The following is a 23,101-nucleotide window of genomic DNA, read 5'->3' as shown; positions in this document are numbered from 1 at the left end:
TGTCCCCCCTCCCTCTCTCCCTCCCTCCCCCACTGAGGCCCTCTGGTTCCCCCTGGCTCCTCTGGGGGCTCCTACAGATCCCTCCGAGGCTGTCCAAGATCCAGGCCCTCAAGCGTTCCCAGACCTCAGCTGAGCTGCAGATGAGCTCTCCCGGCGGCAGCAATCAGACTGGTGCTACCCGCCCGGGAGCAGCTTTGCTCCTTTTCCGTGTGGCCTTTCTGGAAGCAATGCCTGAACCTACGAAGAGGAATGTACTCCGGGTGGCGGACAAAATACGATGGCACCGCGGACCACAAATAAAAACAAGCCTGGTAGAAAAGCCTGGTGGTGACTGGTGCAGACTCGGGTAAGGGGCCCCCGGGAGCTGCAGAACCAGGGGGCTCTGGCTTCCAGCCGACGGCCAGCCTGGTGTTTGGGGACAGCCCTACTTCCCCTCATTGCATGCCGTTGTCACCGTGTCAGTCTAAGTCCTTAACTATCTTTCTTAGAAAAACCATACGCTTTAACTGCAGACTGCCGAGAGGACGCGTCCTGCTTCCCTGAATGATCATTGCACGTGTGCTTCTCAGAACACTCGAGCGTCTCCTGGGAACGTGAAGCTGTTGGACAACTGAATGATGCCCCTACCTCCCCACCCTTAAAACAGGACACACTCTAGTTACTGAGTATTTTTGGAATTTCTGTGTTGTCGGATTGTTGCAGAACTCAGGTTGTTTTAAAATGCCATTGCTGGGGTGCTCGGGGGGCTCAACTGATGAAGCGTCTGCCCTCGGCTCAGGTCGCGGTCCCAGGGTCCTGGGATCCAGCCCAGTGTGGGGCTCCGTGCTCAGCGGGGGCTGTGGGTCTCTCTTCCCCTCTGCCCACGGTGTCTGCTCTTACAAAAAAAAAAAAAAAAAAAAAAGCCATGCATGGCCGATGGCACTGTTTCCAATGTCACAGCGTCCACTGCATCCTGGCTCATGTTTACAGTTGCCCAACGCCCTCCGGCTCACCAAATTGTTGCCGCGAGTGTGTGTTGTCAGGTGAAAACAGGTTGGTTTCTGGGGCCACGCTTGTCAACCCAGCAGGTGTTTATTCGTTTCCAAAGGCAGGAGCTGCTGGAGTTGGGCCCCTGGCCCTCATGTCCCCTTCCTTCCTCTGGCCCTGAGGCCTGGGGCAGTTATCTACCCCCGGGGTGAGGGGCGGGGCAGAGATGGGGTCGTGCTGCCTGGAGCCCCCGCACACGGGGACCAACGGAGACAACAGTCCTGGCACACCGGCGGGGTAAGGGCAACAGAAACTTTAAAGGTTGTGGGGCCCTCGAGGGAGGGGAGGGGCGGGGTGTCACAGCCCATCCACCCGATCCCCATCCCCGATCCCTGATCCCCATCCCCGATCCCCGATCCCCGCACGAAACCCGAGCAGGCAACCGGGCTGTCGGTCACGGTCACGGGTCAGGCCGCAGACCCACTGCGTTCCCCGGGTCCTTCCCTTCCCGCCGGGGCGGGCGTGGGGCAGTGGGGTCGCGCCAGCGGGGCCGTGGGGGCCCCCGAAGCCCCGGGAGGGCGCCCCCGCCCCGCCCCCCCAGGGCTCCCCGGCCCCAGCCCCCGCCCCCCCAGGGCTCCCCGGCCCCAGCCCCCGCGCCCCCAGGGCTCCCCGGCCCCAGCCCCCGCCCCACCAGGGCTCCCGAGCCCCAGCCCCACCCCCCCAGGGCTCCCCAGCCCAGCCCCCGCCCCCCCAGGGCTCCCCGGCCCAGCCCCGCCCCACCAGGGCTCCCGAGCCCCAGCCCCGCCCCCGCCCCCCCAGGGCTCCCCGGCCCCAGCCCCCGCGCCCCCAGGGCTCCCCGGCCCCAGCCCCCGCCCCACCAGGGCTCCCGAGCCCCAGCCCCGCCCCCCAGGGCTCCCCAGCCCCAGCCCCCGCCCCCCAGGGCTCCCCGGCCCCCAGCCCCCGCCCCACCAGGGCTCCCGAGCCCCAGCCCCCGCCCCCGCCCCCCCAGGGCTCCCCGGCCCCAGCCCCCGCCCCCCCAGGGCTCCCCGGCCCCAGCCCCCGCCCCACCAAGGGCTCCCGAGCCCCAGCCCGCCCCCCCCAGGGCTCCCCCCAGCCCCCGCCCCCCCAGGGCTCCCCGGCCCCAGCCCCCGCCCCCACCCAGGGCTCCCGAGCCCCAGCCCCGCCCCCCCAGGGCTCCCCGGCCCCCAGCCCCCGCCCCCCAGGGCTCCCCAGCCCCAGCCCCCGCCCCCCCAGGGCTCCCCGGCGCCCCCAGGGCTCCCGGCCCCAGCCCCCGCCCCACCAGGGCTCCCGAGCCCCAGCCCCGCCCCCCCCAGGGCTCCCCGGCCCCAGCCCCCGCCCCCCCAGGGCTCCCCGGCCCCAGCCCCCGCCCCCCCAGGGCTCCCCGGCCCCAGCCCCCGCCCCCCGGGCTCCCTCCACGGGCCAGGCAGCCCCGGATCCGGGGAGGCAGGTGCATCCGACGGCGGCCGGGGGAGAGCGCGGGGAGCCAGGGGCGTCCCGGGGCGCGCAGCGCTCCTCCCCAGCCTCCCGACGCGCTCGGAGCCGCGGACCCCGGGGCGCCCCTGCGAGCCCTCGGGGCGAGCCCCCCGCCCGGCCTCTCCGCCTCCGGTGACCGCTGCACTGCGAGCCGTTCTCCGGCGGCGGCACCGCCACCCGGTCCCGGGGCCACCCCGCCCGACCCGCTCGGCGCCCTGGGGTCGGGGTCCCCCGCCGCCCCAGGACACGCCCCCCGCCGCCGCGCAGGCGCACCGAGCCGCCGTGAGCGCCGCCCGCAGCCCGCCCCCTGCACCCGCGCACGCGCACTGTGCCGCGCCCGCGCCGCGCCGGGAGGCGGGGGGGGGGGTGGGCAGCGGCCGGGGGGCGGGGCGAACCGGGAGCCGCGGCTGCGCAGTCGGCCTGCCGCTCGCCCCGCCCACTTCCGGCGCGCGGCTCTTCCGGGGGCGGGGAGGCCGCGGAGCTCGGCGGAGGGGACCGCGTCCGGCTGACGTCCGCCCCGAGGGCTCGGCCGCCATGGCGTTCGGCGGCGCCCGCGGGCTGGGGCCGCGCTGGGAGCTGCCCCGCGGCGCCGTCGCCTTGTTCCTGCTGCTGCTGTCGGCGGCCGCGACTCCGGAGCCGCCCGGCGCGGGTGAGGGACCCGGGGAGGTTAGAGACGGCGCGGGGGGGAGGGGCGGGGCGCGGTCTCGGACGGGGAGGGGTCGCGGGGTCGCGGGGGCCCGGGCGGGGCGCGATGGGGTCGCGGGGTCCGGGGCGGGGGGGGGCGGGGCGGGGCGCGGTCTCGGACCGGGAGGGGTCGCGGGGTCCGGGGCGGGGGGGCGGGGCGGGGCGCGGTCTCGGACCGGGAGGGGTCGCGGGGTCGCGGGGGCCCGGGCGGGGCGCGATGGGGTCGCGGGGTCCGGGGCGGGGGGGCGGGGCGGGGCGCGGTCTCGGACCGGGAGGGGTCGCGGGGTCGCGGGGGCCCGGGCGGGGCGCGATGGGGTCGCGGGGTCCGGGGCGGGGGGGGCGGGGCGGGGCGCGGTCTCGGACGGGGAGGGGTCGCGGGGTCGCGGGGGCCCGGGCGGGGCGTGATGGGGTCGCGGGGTCCGGGGCGGGGGGGGCGGGGCGGGGCGCGGTCTCGGACAGGGAGGGGTCGCGGGGTCGCGGGGGCCCGGGCGGGGCGCGATGGGGTCGTGGGGTCCGGGGCGGGGTCGCGGCGTTCGGGGCGGGGCCGGGGCTCTGGGCCTCGGTCTTGCCGGGGCCGCCCCTGCGCCCGGGGGCCGCCGCCCCGCCCCCGACTCCGACCCCGCCCCGGGCTGGGGCTGTGGCCGGCGGGGGCCGCCCGAGGGTCCCTTGGGAAGGGGCTGCCGGGCCCCTGTCTCGGTGGAGCTGGCGGCGGTGTGCGGGCCTGCGGGGTCGTCCCGGCTGAGCCCTCGGCGTAGCCTCCCGGAGCCTCTCCGGGGAGCCCGCGGTGCTCGGTTCCGAGCTGGAAGCGGAGCCCGCTGCCTGCTGGAGCCCCAGAGCCGGCGGGTGGCGGGCGCCTGTGCACCGCAGGAGCGGACCTGGGTCAGGGCAAGCCTCGGTGGAGGCAGGAAAGCTGGGGCCGGGGGCCTGCGCTCTGAAGGAAGTGGATTCCGCGGCTGCCCTGAGCGCGCCCCAGGCCTGTGCGCCCCGGTTCCTCCCACCTGTTCTCACCCCGCCCGGTGCTGCCCGGGCCTGGGCCCGGAGGTCAGCAGGCGGAGTCCCTGCCGGCCTGGCCAAGAGAGTGCCCACACGGGAGGTGGGTGACCTGGCCCAGACTGACGTTTCAGAAAGTTCCAGAGACGGAGTGCTGCTGGAGCGCGGCCTCCCGTGGCCAGTGGAGGGGGACCGGGGGTCCTCAGCCTCTGGGCCCGGGGGAATCAGAGAAGCTGGGCAGTGTCGGTTGGCCTGTTGCAGGACGGTCGTGCTGGCCGGCGTGTCTGCAGCCCGGCGAGATCTCCGGTTGTGGTCGTAGCGCCACATGCAGGCCTCCTGACCTCCGCCCGGGGCTTTGCGAGGAGGACCCCCTCGGGGCCAGGGTTTTCCTCTCCTCCCGGCAGCCTAGGCCTTGTCGCTCCGTTGAGCACAGCAGAGCACCTTTCTTCGGTGACTTACAGAGTGTTTGCTCAGGGGACTGTCGTGCCAGTCCACTTCACATGTACGCGTGACCTTGCCCAGGCAGCTACCTGGACGTTTTTATGTGCAGCAGCGGGATGGCAGTGCGTAGGGAACTTTTGGTCTAGACTGAGCCATAAGCGTGAACGTGGATGGGGATCGTTTACCCGAGTAGGTGGATGAGCTGCGGGAAGTCTTTCTCCGTGGTCAGCGGGCGTGTGTACGTGACTGCAGTGCGCGTGTCGGGGCGCCGGCAGTGACCTGTGTGACCGCTCTGTTATACTGCCCTCGCTCCGTCAGGTGACCAGGGGTGGCCCTGGTGACTTCGGGTCCTCCGTAGGGGCTTAGACCAGAGCTGCAGCTCCATATGCCACAGCGCCTTCAGCCACACGGCGTTCGCTCGCAGTCAGCTCAGGGGGCAGCTGCCCATCACCGGCCTCGGCTCCTAGGGATCACCTGTCTGGGATACACCCCAGGTCCTCGGTGGGTGGCGGGGTGCTCTTGTTTCCCCTGTCAGCAGCACCTCCTCATAGGGGAGTGGTGTGCTGGGTGGGTGCTTGCCAGCCGGTCCCCTGTTCCGCTTCCTTGGGGTCAGGGGGACTGTGAGAGCCCCGAGACCCCCCTTCCACAGAGCCCAGGCTGCCGTGAGGTGTTTGCTGCTTGTGCTGGAGGAGCGGGACTGCCGTTCACAGCCTTGCCAGGGCATTAGGGTTCTTCAGAGAAACTACCGGCGGTGTCTGTGGCTGTAGAGAGAGACAGATCATGAAGGGCTGGCGTGCGTGATGGTGGGGGCTGGGAAGCCCCACGACCTGCGTCTGCTGGTGGAGCCGTGGGAACCAGGTGCACCAGTGCCCAAGGCAGGAGAAGACAGTGGCCCGGCTTCAGCAGAGTCAGTTCTCTGCTCCTCTGCCTTTTTTGTTCTGTTGGGTCCCCTGTGGATTGGGTGATGCCCACTCGCATGGTGAGGACAGTCTTCCCGACTCTGTCCACCGGGGCGAACGCTGAGCTCCTGAAACACCTGCAAGTGTCCGTCACGGTGGAGGGGAGATGACCCCGAGCACCAGCGGCCCGGGGGATGCAGGAGAGCTCCGTTGTGGCCTCTGCAGGTGGGCGGGGTGGGGAGCCCACCCTCACTGCTCCTTAGGACGGGTGCTGGACTTGGAGGGGGCTTGCCATTCCTGTGCTGCCCATCTGCTGCTGAGACCAGGGCTTTCTAATCCGGTCGTAAGGGTGTGGCAGCCAGCGCGTACACGGTACCCGTTATTTGTATGCACGGACAGCCCCCGCCTACACGGGTCTACCTAGGATGTTCTAATGTCGTGGTGGCACAGAAGTGATGTGCACACAGTAGGAGCAGCGCTTGGCACTTCGGATGTGGGTCTTTGCCAGGCCAGCCCTGTGCGGTCACGGTTGTCGCATTGGTCACGGCCGTCCCGTTGGTCACGGCCGTCCCGTTGGTCACGGCGGGCATTCGGTCATCACATGAGCTGCTTGACTCTCACGGGGTAGGCCCTGCCTGAGGACTTCGCCCGCCCGCCGCCCCCTGCGTGTGCTCAGCACGTCGACGGTCGGCCAGGTGTATTTTTGCTAGAACGTCTTCCACTTACAGTGGGTTTCTTGGGATGTAAGCCATCCTCGGTTGGGGAAGAGCCGTGCCACCCTCAAGCTCTCTTGTTTCCTACTGAGCTAGGAAGACATGTAGGGCTTTTTGTCTGCATGAACTTTTTACCCTTATTTCTCGTGGGAGCTTGTGATGTGGATGCTTCCTGTGTGTCTGTCACCCAGTGGAGCAGATGCAGTGTCCAAGGAGGGGCTTGGTCTGCCGGCCCCGGCCCCTGGCCTGTGGTGTGACGCACATGTGGGAATGTCCTCACTCGTTTTTTTATTTTTATGAACCATCTCTTCGCGACGAGGGTGTGTGTTCTCTGTACTTAACAGGCTCTCCTGCAGCTCCAGTGCGATGTGGGGCCGTGGGCCAGTGTATCTCGACACAGTGAACTTCCGTTTTCTTGCTTTGGTCTTTTTGTTTAATTTGCAAAGTGAATGATGTGTGACGTTTTCTGATTGTTGGGGAGTGGACTCTGGTGGAGGATCTTCAGGCCCAGGTCTCGCAGAGCCGGGGCGTTGGGTCTTAGCGCTCGACTTAGGAAACGAGGGCAGCGCCTGCTTCTCGCTGGCTGTCGGCGCCTGGTTTTCCACGTCCCGTGACCAGAGAGGTGGGCCTCTGAAGCCTTAGCACGCGGTGAACGTGTTTGCCCTGCCAGCCGTGCAGGACGGTCAGGTGATCCGAGGGGGATAGTGAGCGGCCTCTCCCCGGCGCCCGCGTCCTGGAGCGCTGGACACAGAGCCCTCTGCCCGCTGCCCGGCCAGGGCGGGGAGGAGCAGGGTGGTCGCCACCGACCCCTGCTCGCTGGTCCAGAGGCCATGGGGTGGGGTCGGATCGTGTGTCCAGGAGCTGAGTTCATACAAAGCCAACTGTCAAACATGAAAAGTCCCCATGACAGAGTTCTTCTAGCCTCCCCTGCCCCCTGTGGCTGCTCAGTCAAGATTGATGAGAAGTAGGACTTTTCTTTTTATAATTTTATTTTTTATTTTTTTTTGAAGATTTATTTTTATTTATTTATGATAGAGAGAGGCAGAGACACAGGCAGAGGGAGAAGCAGGCTCCATGCTAGGAGCCCGACGTGGGACTCGATCCCGGGACTCCAGGATCAGACCCTGGGCCAAAGGCAGGCGCGAAACCGCTGAGCCACCCAGGGATCCCCAGAAGTAGGACTTTTCTTGTAGAATCTTTCCAGAAGGACTTAAGAGTGGGTGTGTCAGCAGTTGTGCACATTTTCACAGCGGCTTCCTGCCTAACTCTTTGTTTAGAAAAACGTCAAAGCTGCAGAAAAGTTGAAGGAATAAACAGTTTAGTTGACTTCCAAACGCCTTTGTGTTCTCAGCGTTTCCGGGTTTGCTTTGTGGCGCCCCGTGTGCTCGCTGCCCTTTTAACCAGCCCCGCGGGCAGCTGGCCGGCCCTTCCTCGCAGCCAGGAGGCCCTCCCGAGGCCTGGGGGCGCGAGGGGCACGGTCGGGACAGCCGGGACAGCTGGGACAGCTGGGACAGCCGGCATCGCCATGATCCCTGAACTCCGTGACGGGGCCCGGGGCTTACAGACACGGTCCACCAGTTGCCCCAGGGCCGTCCTGTCCCTTTCCCCTCCTGGACACGCGGGGCTTCTGGCCAGGAGGTCTCCCAAGCTCCCGTCGCCTCCTCGGCTCTCAGAGGACGGCGTTGTAGAAGGCCCTCCGTGGGTCCAGCCTGCTGGCCTCTACTTGGACTCCCGTTTGGCCAGGATTCAATCCCCTGTGGCTGGGTCCTTCGCCCTGCACCCCCAGGGGGCACTTGCTGTCATTTCATTCCCTCGTCCTGTCCTTATTGTGGCGATACTTCGGTCACTTCTAAGGTACCATCTTGTCTTCATAAGTAATTCAACCGCGGGGCGCCTGGAGGCCGCAAGGGCCTGTCACCTCACGGGTACACACTGTGGCCTCAGCGTCCAGATTTATCAAGATGACTGCAAATGGCAGGTTTTCTACCCGCTGCTTCGCCGTGGCTGGTCGGCCTTCCCTGTCCATGGGAAATCCTGGACCGTTCGAGACGTTAGCGGCCATTGTTGTCAGCCACCTTGATTTGTCATTGTCCCTGTTTGGCAAGGAGGACCCCTGCCCCTTCAAGCTGGCTTCTGGATCCTTCAGTCATTGACCCCCTACATCTGTGCCACCATGGCGCAGCAGTCTGTCCCAGGCCGGTCCTGTCCTTCCTCTGTCCCAGTTCTGCGATCAGGTGTTCCTCCCTGAGCCCTGGCTCCTCCGCGGGGACGGTGTCCGCACACTAAGGTCCCTGTGCTCCGGGTGTCGTCCTCTGGGCCCTTTGGTGGATGCCAGGACCTGGGCTGGTGAGGTACCGGCAGAAATCAAGGTGGTGGCGGGTCATCCACTTTGTTTACCCTCCTGGAGCTAAGGTAGGGCTGTTGCTGCAGGAGGAGTCCTTGAGGGAGCGGCACCTGCCAGAGGCTCTGGGAGGAGTGCTGTTGGGGTGCTGGGGAGCAAGCTGGGGCCAGCGGGCCCGGCTCACCCTGAGTCAGGCAGGGCTGTATAGGGTGTGCGGAGAGGCAGATGTGCTGTGGGTCACTGTCCTGGTCCTGCTCGGCGGCCGCGGTGGGCGCCCTCGCACCTGGGGGTGAGGCGCCCCTGCCCTCAACACGGGGGAGGAGGCCGAACTGAGCAGTAGGCACGCACACTCGGGATTTTCACACTGCACGGAGTTTTGCGGTCCCTCCGCGGCGCGTGGGATCTTCCCCTTTCCCTGCGCTGAGCTCTGTGAGGTCTGCTGCCTGGGACCTCCCAGCACCTGTCGTGGGCCGGAGGTTAACGTTCGTCCTCCTTTCTCTCATGCAGGAAGTTTTGAGTGCGATGAAGTGCAGGAGTCTTAAGTGTGCCGGCGGTGAGTCACACCTGTGCGCCCTGGCCCCCGTCAGGCTCCTGGATGCATCTGTCTCTGGAAGGTTCGGGTGCCTGGCCTTTTCCTGATGTAGGGGATGCCCTGCTCCAGAGCCGCCTGTCCAGGGAGCCCACAGGATGGCCTTTCGTGTCAGATATCTGTGGGCCTGCGTGACATTTCTAAGATAATCCATGTTTCGTGTGTACGGGGTACGTCTGCTGGCTGAGTACCGTTCCGCTGTGCAGCTCCACTGGTTTGCCCATCCTCCTGTGCCTGGGCATCTGGGTTCTTTCCAGTTGTTTGCTGTTACTATAAAGTTGCTGGTGGCGCCTCGGCTCCGTCGGTGAAGCGTCTCCTTTCAGCTTAGGTCGTGGTCCCGGGGTGCTGGGATCGAGCTCCCCCATTCTGCAGGAAGCCTGCTTCTCCCTCTGCCTCCCCCCACGCTGCTCACTTGTGTGCTCTCTCTCTCTCTCTCGCACTCTCAAATACATAAAATCTTAAAAAAAAAAAAAAAAAGTTGCTGTAAACATTTCTACGCAAGCCTCCCTGGAGGCTTACGTTCTGATTTTCTTGAGTAACATAGTCGAGTGGGGTTGCTGACTCACGGGGGAGCAGGGGTTGGTTTTATGAGCAAACGCCAGATCTTTTCGCTGTTGGAACTGTCCTGCTCTCCCACCAACGCTTTGTGGGAGTTCCCCACTGCTCCCTCTTCACCAGCACTTGGTGGTGTCAGCCTTTTTAACTTTAGTCATCCTGGTGGGAGTACAGTGGCATCTCGTGATGACGTGAGGTTGCCATTCCTGGTGACTCACGAGCTTGCACACAGAGCTCTTTTTAGTCTGTTTTAGCAGTGGGGTGTGGTACTGGCAGCTTGATAGGGGACGGGAATGCTGTAGTCATACACTAGTTCTTTACTTCTGACTAACTTGAGTTCCAGAGCTCTTAGCTGCGCGGAGTTTGAGCTCCTTGTGCTGTGAGGAGGGGCCAGAGCCGCGGGGTGCCCCGTGGGGTTGGCATCAGCTGATTCAGGGAGCCTTCCCCGCACGTCGGTGGGACTGAGGCCTGACCTTTGTCTCTTGGGCCTGACACTGCTGTGTGTGCTGACGAGCCAGTGGGCCTAGGCCGGGTGGGGTCCATTGGACACAGCCAGGTGCTCGTCTCCTCTTCGCTGAAGGTCCTCCCTCCGTGTGCCAGGGCCTGTTTTCACGCACGGACCTTTGCACCTTTGCAGGGTGCCTGTCTGTCCTCCCTGGGGCCCTGCTGGCAGCAAGGCTCAGTAGCTCTTGCTGATGTCCCTTGAACACTGGGTGCTGGCTGTGGGTCTCCGAGGCTGGGAGCGGCGCCCGGGCCCCCTACCCCCGAGTGCACGTGCACATTGCCTGACTCTCACCGGTGTGTGTGTTCTTCCCCACAGCTTGCTCTCAGAACACAAACAGAACCTGTGAGGAGTGCCTGAGAAACGTCTCTGTAAGTAGCACACCCCCTTCCTCAGCCCCGGGGTCTCGTGTGTGAAGGGCTCTGCATCTGGGGGTCCGTGGAGGTGTCTCGTGTGATGCGTACGGAACATCATTTTAGTGTTTCTTGGGCGTATTAAACCGTCTTAGGAAAACTGCACGTCCCACCTGTGCATCACCGACGTGCTTTCTTTACCTCCTGAAACAGGTATTGAGGGTTATGAAACATGCGTTAGGCCCCCTGGCTGGGAGCGTGTGTGAGCTGCGTGGGAAGCATCAGGCAGCACCGAGGCTGGTGGGCTTGGGGTCGGGTGAGGGGTTGTGGAGGGCGAGGGGGACAGGAGGAGCGCTGGGCTGGGGACTCATTGAGCATCTGGTGTGCAACTGTTAGCTCTTGACCAGGGCTTTTCATGGTGGTGTCATTGGAATGCAGAGCCCTGGTGGGGACAGGGGCTGTACTCTGTTTTGCCGATGGGCCCCGGGGACGTGGCAGGGGGTGTCCTGAGTGCGCAGAGGCCTCATCTGCTGCCAAGAGGAGTGAGGGCTGTCCATGAACCTTGAACCAAAGTCTTCAGACTGCGTGTCCCGAGTTCTCCAGGCTTGGGGTAGATGCTTCCCCCTTGGCTCTCCGCCTGGGAACAGGGAAGGGTGAGGGCGAGGAGACACACGCAGCCATCAGATCACACAGGGCCTGGTCTAGACTAGCTCCCCAGAGTTACAGGGGACACTTGGAGCCAGGACGCTCATGGGTTGTCCCTGCTCTGGAGCAGGCCTGGTGCGCGTGGCGATCACCTCCAGGTGGGTCGACTGGGTTCTGACACGCAGGCACGTCTGCAGCTGATCATCAGGGCAAGTAGGAACACTGGCAAAAGACACCCACCGTGTAAAGCCCACTAGGGTCTTGGGGCAACTGTACCGCTTTGTTAGGATCCTTCTGCCCTCCTGGCCGGCACCAGCTTCCTGAGCAGTGGCACTCAGGAGCCCCGGGCTTCGGTTCTCTGGCTCCTTTCAGCGCAGCCCTGTGTGCTCAGCGTTAGAGCCCTGAGGGCCATGTGGGGAGGGGGGCTGGGAGAGATGGGCGGCCTTCGCCTGGGGGCCTGGGGCAAAGCTGTCTCCCCTCCCTCCAGTCGGGTTTTACGAGGGTATCTTAGCGCATTGCCCTGTTTCCCTTCCCCAGCGGTGAGTTTCACTCTGGGACGGGTCAGGAGAGACCTCATCAGACAATTTCTGCTCTAAGATAGTCACATTTTCAAAAGAGTTTGCTGGCTGCAGGGCGGCGTCATGGTTTGAGGCCTGTGGGGTCGTGGGGCCCAGGGGACCCCCGCCTTGGCTGGTTATAAACCGAGGGAGGTAGTTACTGCAGCCTCAGCCCTCGCTGTTGATGCTGTTGATGACCCTAGGCTTGTTCAGTGGCCTCGGCCCCTCGAGGGGTGTTTTCTTGGCTCGGCTGCCAGGGGGCAGGGTGTGGCTACGGGGAGTCATCCTGGCCTGGCCTGAGAGCATTGAGAGCAGCCCAGTGTTTACCTCACCGCCTCCCCCCCCCCCCCCCCCCCCCCCCCCCCCCCCGCTTCCCTGCGGGGGCGCTTTTGCCGGCGTCCAGTCCAACCCTTCCCTCTGTGGGAGGAGATTGTGTGGCGCACGGCCGAGGGACGGCCCCCATCACTGGGGGCTCCCAGCAGACGGGCCTTCCACCTGACCTGTGGAGTCCAAGACACAGCCCCCCTCAAGCCAGGGCTGTCGCAGACCCGCCCACATGGATCCTTGGGCGCACGCCGGTTTCTGGAAGGACGGGCCGGGGCCCAGGGGCCAGAAGGGAGGCGGAGGGTGCGCTGGTCCCCCTTAGGTGCTACCTGAGTCGCTCACCATGTGTGTGTCATTTCGTTAATCTAAAGAGCAAATAGAACCCTGTGACGGGATCCCTGGGTGGCGCAGCGGTTTAGCGCCTGCCTTTGGCCCGGGGCGCGATCCTGGAGACCCGGGATCGAATCCCACATCGGGCACTGGGTGCATGGAGCCTGCTTCTCCTTCTGCCTGTGTCTCTGCCTCTCTCTCTCTCTCACTGTGCCTATCATAAATAAATAAAAAATAAAAAAAAATAAAAAAAAAATAAAAACCTGTGATGCCACCACAGCAGAGAACTTGGCCTCCCAGGGAGCTCCTGTGGCTTTTGGTAAAATGGCTATAAAAATGAGAAACAGACATTTGAGATTTGCATTACTTGAAAATGGAGGATTTACCGAAAATGGTTCAGCCAGGACCAAGCCGCTGCTGTGCAGGATGCTCTCAGACGGCCAGGAACAAGAGGGTTACCATGTTCCCTGCGTGCTCGGAGTGTCTTGCATACGGGCGCCCCGGGTGAGCCTGCAGGATGGCGACGTTCAAGATTCAAAGTGCCGAGCAAAGGCCCGACCGGCTGGCCCATGAGGTCTAGATACAGCTCGCCTCAGGTTGCGGAGTGTGGCTCCGGCCTGGGCCGCCCGGCGTCGGCCAAGCACTGGGGTGGTGCTGTCTCTGCGCCTGCATTGCCCCTCCTGGTTTTAGGGACCCCAGACAGCATCTGTGAGGTGCACTCCAGCTCTGAGCTTCTGGTCGGCTGCCTCTGAGCCTTAGATGTGCTTTGTTTTTCCTTAAAGATTTTATTTATTCACTTGAGAGAGTGTGGGAACACAAGCAGGAGGGAGGGGCAGAGGGAGGGGACGCAGACTCCCTAGAGCGGAGCACTGGACGCTGGCAGGTCCCAAGGCCCCGGGATCTTGACCTGAACCTACAGCGGACACTTCACCCACCCAGGCGCCCCCAGTGCGGGGTATGTACGATGGCAGAGCCCCCGCGCGGCTGGAGAGGCCGCAGTGTTTTCCAAGGTTGCAGAAGTCCGCTGACCAGTACTTCCTGCGCTCCCCCCGTGGGCCCGGCTCCGGCCCGCCTGCCAAGGATCCTTCGGTGAAGCACACAAGTGCCTACCCTCCTGCAGACAAACGGGGAGGGGCACCCCAGCTGAGCGAGTCTGGGTGCTTCTGAGGGGAGGGGACCGGGGAGGCAGGGCGCTGGTGGGGAGGCGGCTCAGGGTGGGCCTCGTGGGGGAGCTGAGACAAGAATGTTCTGGGCAGGAGGAGTAGCTGTGCAGAGACTCCGGGCAGGGAGCCACCTGGCAGCTCTCGGGACCTGCAGGAAGGCCAAGAGGCCGGGCAGGGTGCCTGGTGCAGGAGGGTTGGAGAAACCTCGGCCCTGGTGGGCCAGGCCAGGTAGAGCTGATGGGGGCTGGGGGCCGAGGCCTGCCAGTCACCTGGGGGAGCAGAGGTGTGTTGGGGGTGCGTGTCCTGGACAATCTGATTCTTCAGGGCATACGTTGCATTTCTGATGTTTGTCAAACTTTTCTCTCTTTCAGTGTCTTTGGTGCCACACAAATAAGGCGTGCTTGGACTACCCGGTGAGCAGGATCCTGCCACCCAGCTCCCTCTGTAAGCTGAGCTCCGCCCGCTGGGGCGTTTGCTGGGGTGAGTCTTCGTTTTCATGGAGTTCTTGCAAAAGCAATGCTGTCTTGGAAAATCTGCTTGTGCTCAGTGGACACAAGCTGTCAGAACGCGTGTTTGCTGCAGGAAGTCAGGAAGCCAGTGAGAGCGCGTGCTTTCTGGGGGGGCAGCTGGAGGTCCCCGGGTGCAAGCCCGTCCACCTCGGCCCTGCCCTGGGTTTCCACGGCCCACGACGGCGGCGGAGGGCACGGGGGGGGTTCGTTCGGGGACTGTTTGCTGGGCGGGTCGGCACATGGTGTGGGCGGCATCTGTGCGCTGGGACTGCCGCTCAGTGTGGTTGGGCCCGCCTCTCGTCATGTGTCCCCCTCTGCGTGTGGTTGGTGTCGTGGGCAGGCTCTCTGGTGGGTTAACCCTTGTGAGACCCCACAGAGAGCGCCCTGACCGGGGAGCCTGGGGCATCCTGAGCTTCAGCTTCTGATAAGCGTATACGTTAATTCTTCCTCTTCGTGTGGACGGTAGTGTTTAGCAGAGACACGTGTACGTACCCAGTTCAGGGAGTTGAGTGAAGCCTTCCACGGGCAGGCAGGTCATCTCCCCTCAGACTCGCAGCCTGACCACGGAGGACCCTGTGGGCCGTCCCTGGACTGACCTCTGCTCCCCGTGGTGAGTGCTGCCTGCGGCCCTTCCCCGTGGGGGAGTCACGCGCTGGTCTCTCCGAGTCCTTTGGTCGTGTGGCTGAGACTCCTGTGGCCCCTGTCGCAGCCGCTCAGTGCCCTGCTCAGTGCCCTGCAGCTGTTCATGTGTTGTGCTGCTGGTGGACGCCCGGGCGTGCCAGTGCTGCCGCAGCTGTGCTCGTGTGCACCGCTGCCCACACTCCGTCCCGCGGTCGTGCACTGAGGAGCACGGGCCCTGAGTCCCTGCACAGAGCGGCTGTGCCAGTTACGCTCCTCCCAGTGGGCCAGGGGGTGGTGGTGCTCCCCTTGTCCCACGTCCCTGCCAACACTTGGGACAATCAGTCGTCTTCATTTTAGTTCATTGAGTGTGTAAAGTGGTATCTCATTGTGGTTTGAATTGGCATTTCTCTGGCTGATGATGCTAAACACCCTTCAAGTGGGGGCATTTTTGATAATTCTCCTGTGAAATGAAGTCCCTGCCTTTGGGCCATGAGGCTGGCTGAACACCTGACGTGGGCCAGTGAGACCCGCAGCCTGGGGGCCGGGGGTAGTGGGGCGGTGGGAGGCATGCTGCCCCCGCTTCCCGGAGAAGGCGCGGGTGGTGTCCTGAGCTGCGGGGCTGCGGGTGTGCACCCGGAGGGCTGGGCGGACATGTCGGGCCGGGGACCTTCTCCATGGGAGCCCCCCAGACGTCAGGGCGGCACGTGACTCTAATCCCAGACCTCACACGCGCAGGGCGCTCTTTGATCTCACAGAACTTCAGAATCTTCTTACCCAGTTTTGGGCAAAACTGTTCTGAGGTTTTCACTGTAATGACCTGCAATCATGCTCATTTGGAGAAACTTGAGGTTTTCAGGAGGTCGTCCTATCGTGCATAGGCAGGTGTCCCTGCCCCACTCAGGTCACCCTGACATAGCTCTTCCATGGGAGGCTCACGGGGAGGGCGGCCCACAGCGACTTCCCGTCGTGATCGGGATTTCTTTATTTTATAGCTTGTTTTAGCTGCTAGTCAGAGAGCTGTTTTGTGGGAGGGCGGGGGGGGGGAGCCTATTTCCAAGCCAGCTGTCTTGCTGATGTGATTGGTTTTTAAAGTTGACTATTGGGTGCCCGGGTGGCTCCGTTGGTTGAGTGTCTGCCTTCGGTTCAGGTCGTAACCCTGGGGTCCTGGGTTCAAGTCCCACATCGGGCTTCCTGCAGGGAGCCTGCTTCTCCCTTTCTCTCTGCTGATCTCCCTTCTTGTATGCATGCTTTCTTTGTCAGATAAGTAAAGTCTTTTTCTTGTTTTTTAAGATTTATTTAATTATTCGTGAGAGACACAGAAGCAGAAGCAGGTTCCCTGCGGGGAACTCAATGTGGGACTGGATCCCTGGACCCTGAGACCATGACCTGAACCAAAGGCAGATGCTTGACCACTGAGCCACCTCAGCGCCCCATAAATAAAATATTAAAAAAAAAAATAGGGCAGCCCGGTGGCTCAGCGGTTTAGCGCCGCCTTTGGCCCAGGGCCTGATCCTGGAGACCCGGGATTGCGTCCCACGTTGGGCTCCCTGCATGGAGCCTGCTTCTCCCTCTGCCTGTGTCTCTGCCTCTCTCTCTCTCTCAAAATAGGGACGCCTGGGTGTCAGTGGTCAGGCATCTGCCTTTGGCTTAGGGTGTGATCCTGGGATCCAGGATTGAGTCCATATTGGGCTCTTTGCGGGGAGCCTGCTTCTCCTTCTACCTGTGTCTCTGTGTCTCTCAAGAGTAAATAAAATCTTTTAGAAAGAAAGAAAGGGAAGGGAAAGGGAAAGGGGAAGGGGAAAGGAAAGGGAAGGGAAAAGAAAGGGGAAGGGAAGGAAAGGAAGTGATTGTTTTAAAGTTCTGTAGTCAGGGTTGCCTGGGGGGCTCAGTGGTTGAGCGGCTGCCTTTGGCTCAGGGCGTGACCCCGGGGTCCTGGGCTCGAGTCCCACATCGGGCTCCCTGCATGGAGCCTGCTTCTCCCTCTGCCTGGGTCTCTGCCTCTCTCTCTCACATGAGTAAATAAAATCTTTCTTTTTTTTTTAATTATTATTATTATTTTTTTTTTATGATAGTCACAGAGAGAGAGAGAGAGAGGCAGAGACCCAGGCAGAGGGAGAAGCAGGCTCCATGCACTGGGAGCCCGATGTGGGATTCGATCCCGGGTCTCCAGGATCGCGCCCTGGGCCAAAGGCAGGCGCCAAACCGCTGCGCCACCCAGGGATCCTTAAAAAAAAAAATAAAGTTCTGTAGTCAAAGTGTGCTGTTTCTGCTCGTGAAGGAAGGTCTTCCTGGTTGTGTTACGGCCATTACTGCTTGCTGTGCGGGCTCTTCCAGAATAGGTGGAAGGAGGAAAGAGCACGTGATGACAGCTCGGAAGTCGTTTCACCAGACGTAGCCGTATCTGATTGGCGGAGTAGGCGAATACACTTGAGCGTGTGAGGCTCGTGGCCGGCCCGTGTGGAGTGTCCCCCTCAGCAGTGGTGTCCCTGTCCCCAGCCGGGAGGCCCCCCCCAGCCACAACGCGGAGACCCGGGAGACGGAGCAGACTCCGATCCCGCCGCCCGGGGCAGATCTCGCTGTCGAAGCCTCCGCGGTGGTTGTATTAACGGGATGAACAGACACGTTGGCAAACGCAGTATCAGAGCTGTTTGGTTGGCTCTGGTTCGTGTTAAATAGGAAAATATCCACAGTTGGGCTTATAAATCCTTCAGGGAAGTTGGAGAGAATTGTAAAACTTGTTTCAACTACTTGATTTGTCCTAGGAGTTGGGTTTTGACAGAAAATCTTAAAATCCTTTGCAGCCTGGCCAGCTGCATTGTGGCTGCGCAGTCGTCGTCTGCCTGCTGGGGTCAGCAGTGGTCCCGGGGGGGGGGGGGGGGGGGAGGAATGCAGGTGACCCTGGGACACCATAGGTTCAGGGGTGCTGACTCCCTGCACACTCAAAAATCCGCTTGTGACTTTTGGTTCCCTGGAAATTGCCGTGGATGGAGGGCCCACTGGCGACGGCATCGGAACAGCCCGTGTTCGTGTGCCCGCGTGTGCTGGGTGCCGTGCTCCTGCGGCCAAGCGGGCCCGAGAAAGGGAAGCGTTAGTAAGAGAGTCCTCAGGACGAGGCGGTGCACTGTGTACCACCCTGTATTTGTGGGAACAGACTGCACGTGTTAGTAGACACGCGAGGCTCAGACCATGTTTGGGGGCCAGCGGTGTAGGGCTGTGGCCTGGCTTGAGGATCGGAAGCGCCGTACCAGGCCGTGCCTCTGTTTCCGGGGGTCCCACAGAGAGTCTAAGGATGTGTTTGGTCAGTGTACATGTCCCGGGGGGGGATTTTCCTTCCTGTCCTCAGGCCTGCAGACTCCTCTCAGCGGCAGGAGGTGAGGACAGCTGCCCTGGCGCTGGGGCCCTGGTGCTTGATTGAAAAATTCCAAGTGTGTCTCTGTCTCACTGTCTCTGTCTCTCACACACACACAGACACACACACGTGCTGAGAGCAGACCTGGGGGGCTGGTTCTGTGGTTCTGGGGCTGCTCTCCACCCCCAGGGGGTGCTGCTTTGGGGTCCTTGCTCCCAGTCCTGACTCCCCGACGCCCGGTGCACTTGCAGTGAACTTCGAGGCGCTGATCATCACCCTGTCGGTGGTGGGGGGAGCCGTGCTCCTGGCCGTGGCCGTGTGCTGCTGCTGCTGCTGCTGCCGGAGGAAGAAGAGCCGGAAGCCCGATAAAAGTGAGGAGAAGGCGGCGCGGGAGCGCGAGGAGCGCAGGATCCGGCAGGAGGAGCGGTGAGGTCCCGTTCCTGGGGGTGGGAGGTCCCCGGGCATCCGGCCACCGAGCCAGGGGCAGTGACTGGGGCACAAGCTGTCTCCAGCTTTGGGCGGACTGTCATGTGCCGAGCTTGGGGGCAGGAGTGAGTGCCACGCAGGGGTTGGTTGCTGCCTGGGGCGGGCCTCCTTGGCCAGCACACTGAGACACTGTCCCCTCCTGCTTACGGAGCACTCTGGGGAGCACGTCTGTTGCCACAGGCCAGGCCTTGGTGGCAAGGTGCAGCGGAGGGTCACTGGGCCCACCTGACGGGGGTGGGCTGTGGTTCAGAGAGGTCCCTGCAGAGCCATTGCCCCCAAATAAAACCTAACGTGCACTGACCTTCCTCAGAACCTGGTGTGAGATTCTCGTTGATCGGTATGTTTTCTTCATATGAAAAATATTTTAAGAAATCACAATACTGGACATTTGAATAGGTAGGAGGACGCCGCAGCGGCTGCAGAAGAGCTGGCCGTCCCCTGCCGGCTGAGTGGCCGCGCCTGTCCCCAGCCTCTCTGCTGAAGGAAGCCAAGGGTGCGTCTCTCAACATCATGTCACATTCAGATGCTAAATGAGATCTCTTTGCTTTTTAGGAGAGCAGAGATGAAGTCGAGACATGACGAAATCAGAAAGAAATACGGTAAGCGTCGGGGGGTGTCCACTCCGTGTGGTTGGGGTGATGCCGCCCCATGAGATGTGAGCGCAGGCCCTGGGCCCTGCTGCCCTCCCGCGCTCCCTCCCACGCTCCGGCTCTCCTCCGGCTCTCCTCCGCGGGGACCGGAATGAACTGAGCCGCGAGTGTCGTGAAAGATGAAGCCTTGGTGTATTTTTCTGTCATCCAGGCCTCCTGAGTACCGCGTGCTCACGGGGTGGACCTCGGCCCCAGCCTGTCCCTGCTGGGGTGTGCAGGCTGCGCCCCTTTTGAAGGACTTCGCACAGCTCCCCATCCTGTCCATGTGTTACGTTGTGTTTTGTTGGGGGAGATTGGGGGGTGCGTGACAGAGTATTCAGTCTACTGTGTTGAGCTGGGGGTGGGGGTTGGGAGAAGTGGCCTCACTGGGCCTTCACTGAGGACCGCCGCGGTGCCTCCAGCCTGGGGCCGGTGCTTCCCTGACCTCTGACCTGAGGAGCGCATGCTGCGTGCTGGTTGGACCGGGCGTCTGGGCTGAAGGCTACGTGATGAGGAAAATTGCAAAGTCCTTTCCAACAAGGTGGTCACTTAGCAGTTCTCTGAAGAGGGGACACTGCGTTCTAGTGGTGTTTACGACCCTGACCACTAACACTGTGAGTCCCGAAGGCTCAGTTCCCTGGCGGGGCTGCTGGCTGGCTGCTGCCCGCACCCATGCAGGCCGCCTCGGTCAGGTCCTCGTGCCGAGGAGCGATGTCCGGCAGCCTAGAGAGCCGCCTCTTGTGTGCTGCCCCCCTGGTGCTGCTGCTCCCCTGGCCAGCCTGGCCTGTCCCTCTTGCTGCCCTCGGCGCTCAGCCTGGTGTCACGTGGTATTCCCAGGGCAGGTGGTGACACACTCCATGTGAGTGAAATTCCCCACCCAGCTGTCTTGGTGCCGTGCCCCCCGAGGATCCGCGCCCCTCAGTGGGGGCACCCTGGTTTTCCACAAGATTGAAAAGGGTGGCAGGAGTGTGTGGGCACCTGAGCAACATTAACGTAAATACAAGACGAGCCGTGTGCACGTGCACACTCACCAAAGTGCATTTACTGCCAAGCACAAGTAGCCTGACAGTCATCCCCCTTGCCGGCGTGTGCGGGGCCTGGGGGTCAGGCTGCGGCTCCCGGGGCAGGGCTGCTGTCCCTAACTGCACCGGGCCACGTCTTCCTCCCGTTCTGATGATGGTTCGTTTGGGCCCTAACTGCGCTGAGAAAGCCAATTGGTGCCTGTTTACATAGAGACCCGAGAGCGGACTGGGCTTTGGAAAGGCGCAGCGGGTGGAAGGACTTGCAGGGCCCGTGCGGGCAGGGGAGGGGCACACGCCGGCTAACACACGGGATGCCAGCGCGCGTGGAGCCTTCTCTGGGTTTCAGCAGGCGTTTGATTTCCGAAGCACAGAACTTTCTCCCCCTTGGACTAGAACTAGGACTAGGAGCTGTTCTGCTTTGTCTTTTTCCAACATGACTGCGTGTCTGGCATTTGGCATCTGCGCGCCCTTTACCAGCATCACCGCGGGCTTCCTCCCCTCAGACGGAGCAGCACCCCGCTCCCCCAGACGCTGCGGCAAGTCGATCTGTTGCAGTGGCTGCAGGAGGGCTTGGGGTGTGGTCCAGGTTTCTAGAGAGGGGAGGGAGTGTGTGTTTCTGCAGAGACGACTTGTCTTTGGGTGTTTAGCAGCGAGGATTTCACGACCACGTCCATCGTATTAGTTGCATCTGAACCCTGGACGGTGAGATCGACGGTCACCTCGTTCTGAGTCAACAGTATAAGGATTCGTGATGTGACGTGACTTTGAAAACGGTGACGCGTGGTGCTCGAACCTGCTCAGGACAGCCGTTTCTCTTCACGGGGAACTTAGCTGTCCCGCGTTTGTGCATCATCTTTGTCGTCGTCTGAGCGCACTTATGACCAGGACTCTCTCGTTGCAGGTTTGTTTAAAGAAGAAAACCCATATGCCAGGTTTGAGAACAACTGAGCACGCCGGCGCGGGACGTGTTGCGGGTCAGCGGAGCCCCGGCCGGCCCTCCCGTCCCCGCCGGGGCACAGCGCGGCCGCCCGCACACCTGCGAGCTTCTGCCCTTCTCTCTCTCTGCGCTTAGTCACTCCAGACACGGAGCCTGTCCAGGGGCGGGGGTTGGTGTGGGTTCTGTTGTTAGTCTCAGGAGGAAAGGCACACGTTCACTCCTCCCGGTGGGTAAGCCCCCTGTGGACGGGGCCGCCTGCCCTGCCTTCCGTCCCGGTGGCCTGCTGCTCAGTGCGGGGCGCACCTGTCCCTCGGTGCCTCTGCGTGCTGACTCGGGGTGCGCTCCCCGACCCCAGCCACTTGGAGCAGCACCCAGGCCTCGGGCCTATGTTCTGTTTCGTCTTAAATAAGTCTTAGATTTCATTCCTCCACCTAAAATACTTCACCAAAAAACTCCACTGTCAAAATTCAGACCACATATTGGACAGTTTGTAGATTTTAATTTGTATCTGTACCAAACCTCAAGCTTGTTTCGCGGTGCAGACTGGGTACCACGTGATGCTTTAAGGCCGCCTCTCCGGGGCGGCAGCTGGTGGTGCCGTGGGGTGGCCGCGGGCCGTGCTCACCTTCTGCCCCGTTGGTGGCAGGTGTCTGGTGCTGTGTGCAGAGGTGCACGTCAGGCTGCCTGCGCTCTGGTCACCTAGGGACCATGGGTTGTTCCTCTAAGGGGGTGGGACCACACGCCGCGGGCCCCTCTGCAGGGCTCCGTCCACAGGGGAGCCAGGGTGTCCAGGCTGGCGGGAGGGACTCCCACGGGCTGTGCAGACACACTGATGATGGTCCTGGGACTGTGCCCCTTAGGGGTGTTGTGAGAGCTCCAGCAGAGGCAGCTCCCGGGGGTGGCCGGGGCCTCCAGGCGGCCTGTGGTGCCGTCTGTGGCGGTTCCGTTTCTCCCATCAAGATCTAGGACCAAGCGCTTGGTGTCGGACACGGCCGCAGACCGGGTCGTGACCATGAACAGCCTTCCTCAGACCTGAGGATAGGCCCGGCTGCTGCCCTGCATGGATTAGGAAGACGTTTAGCTTTGGGAACGTGGGTCGACAGGCACACGAGAACACGACGTGTTCTGCTTTCGCCCGCTGCCGGAAGCGTCCGGTGAAGTCCCCGCGCAGGCCCAGGTGATCGGAACTCCGCCTGCACCGCGCCGGGCGTGCTGCCCTGCGGCCCCACGAGCTAGAACCCGACCTCCACAGACTCCGTCACCTTTCGGACTTCTCGGGCATTTGATAGCAGTTTAAAGTACTATGAAGCCTTCCTGCTCTCGGACGCCAGCCGCGCGGTTGTCTTTCTACCGTTTATTCCTGAGAAACTCTGTAACAGGCTTTAGCGGCCTTTGTATCCATACAGTCCCGCCGTGTAAGATCATTCCTGCCTTGAGTGTAGGTTGCTGAGCTCCCGCCCTCCACATCCACACTGTGTATCTGATCCCTTCTGGGGTACTGAGCCCACGCCAGGGACCTGGAGGGCTGTCTCGGTCCCCACGCTTTTTTCTGAAATAGCCCTAAGAGCAGCTGATATAACCTCAAGGAAACCGTGAAGCTCAGAGTGCCTTAATTTTAACCAGTTTTCAAAAAATGGTTTAATACACACTTTGTTGAATACACTTTGTGTGCTCGCGTCTCCTTTCTTTGTGGTGGTGGTGGTGGTGGTGTTACCTGGGGAGCGGCACATAGACTTTCTACAGAGACTTTTTTAAAAAAAGATTAGGGATTCCTTGTGGCTCAGTGGTTGAGCGTCTGCCTTTGGCTCAGGCCATGATCCTGGGGTCCCAGGATCGAGTCCTGCATCGGGCTCCCTGCATGGAGCCTGCTTCTCCCTCTGCCCGTGTCTCTGCCTCTGTCTCTCGTGAATAAATAAAAATAAATTTTAAAAATTGTGAATAAATAAAATCTTAAAAAAAGGAAAAAGAAAAAGATTTATCTCTTCTAGAGAGAGTGTGCATG

At 62.3% G+C, this 23,101-nt stretch overlaps 1 protein-coding gene and 1 long non-coding RNA gene across 4 annotated transcripts; one reads left to right on the top strand and one right to left on the bottom strand.

Moving 5' to 3' along the window:
• Positions 1-658: 658 nt before the first annotated feature.
• On the bottom strand, positions 659-1,525 carry LOC119867090. Its single transcript, XR_005382029.1, has 2 exons — positions 993-1,525; positions 659-869 (listed from the first exon to the last, which is right to left on the bottom strand). It is a non-coding gene; the product is annotated as an uncharacterized LOC119867090 (long non-coding RNA).
• Positions 1,526-2,962: 1,437 nt separating this feature from the next.
• Positions 2,963-22,761, top strand: LOC100856547 (PTTG1 interacting protein). Of its 3 annotated transcripts, none has more exons than XM_038581647.1 (6): positions 2,963-3,109; positions 10,493-10,545; positions 13,918-14,026; positions 18,277-18,451; positions 19,064-19,110; positions 21,064-22,761. In XM_038581647.1, the coding sequence occupies exons 1-6, from the start codon at positions 2,995-2,997 to the stop codon at positions 21,108-21,110; spliced, it is 546 nt and encodes a 181-aa protein (XP_038437575.1). In that variant the 5' UTR covers positions 2,963-2,994; the 3' UTR covers positions 21,111-22,761. The 3 variants fall into 3 exon arrangements, with proteins under 3 accessions (XP_038437575.1, XP_038437576.1, XP_038437577.1); XM_038581648.1 differs by lacking the exon at positions 2,963-3,109 and adding an exon at positions 9,036-9,081; XM_038581649.1 differs by lacking the exon at positions 2,963-3,109 and adding an exon at positions 9,109-9,142.
• Positions 22,762-23,101: the final 340 nt, after the last annotated feature.

Source organism: Canis lupus, chromosome 31, assembly GCF_011100685.1.
Source record: "Canis lupus familiaris isolate Mischka breed German Shepherd chromosome 31, alternate assembly UU_Cfam_GSD_1.0, whole genome shotgun sequence".
Classification (NCBI taxonomy): Eukaryota; Metazoa; Chordata; class Mammalia; order Carnivora; family Canidae; genus Canis; species Canis lupus.
This window is presented reverse-complemented; position numbering and strand designations above follow the sequence as displayed.

Bases quoted from the DNA above. Each gene is read 5' to 3' on its own strand.
- LOC100856547 (XM_038581647.1), top strand. From the start codon at position 2,995: ATGGCGTTCGGCGGCGCCCGCGGGCTGGGGCCGCGCTGGGAGCTGCCC. The intron at 14,027-18,276 runs GTGAGTCTTCGT...GTGCACTTGCAG, and splicing joins CCGCTGGGGCGTTTGCTGGG to TGAACTTCGAGGCGCTGATC. The intron at 19,111-21,063 runs GTAAGCGTCGGG...CTCTCGTTGCAG, and splicing joins CGAAATCAGAAAGAAATACG to GTTTGTTTAAAGAAGAAAAC.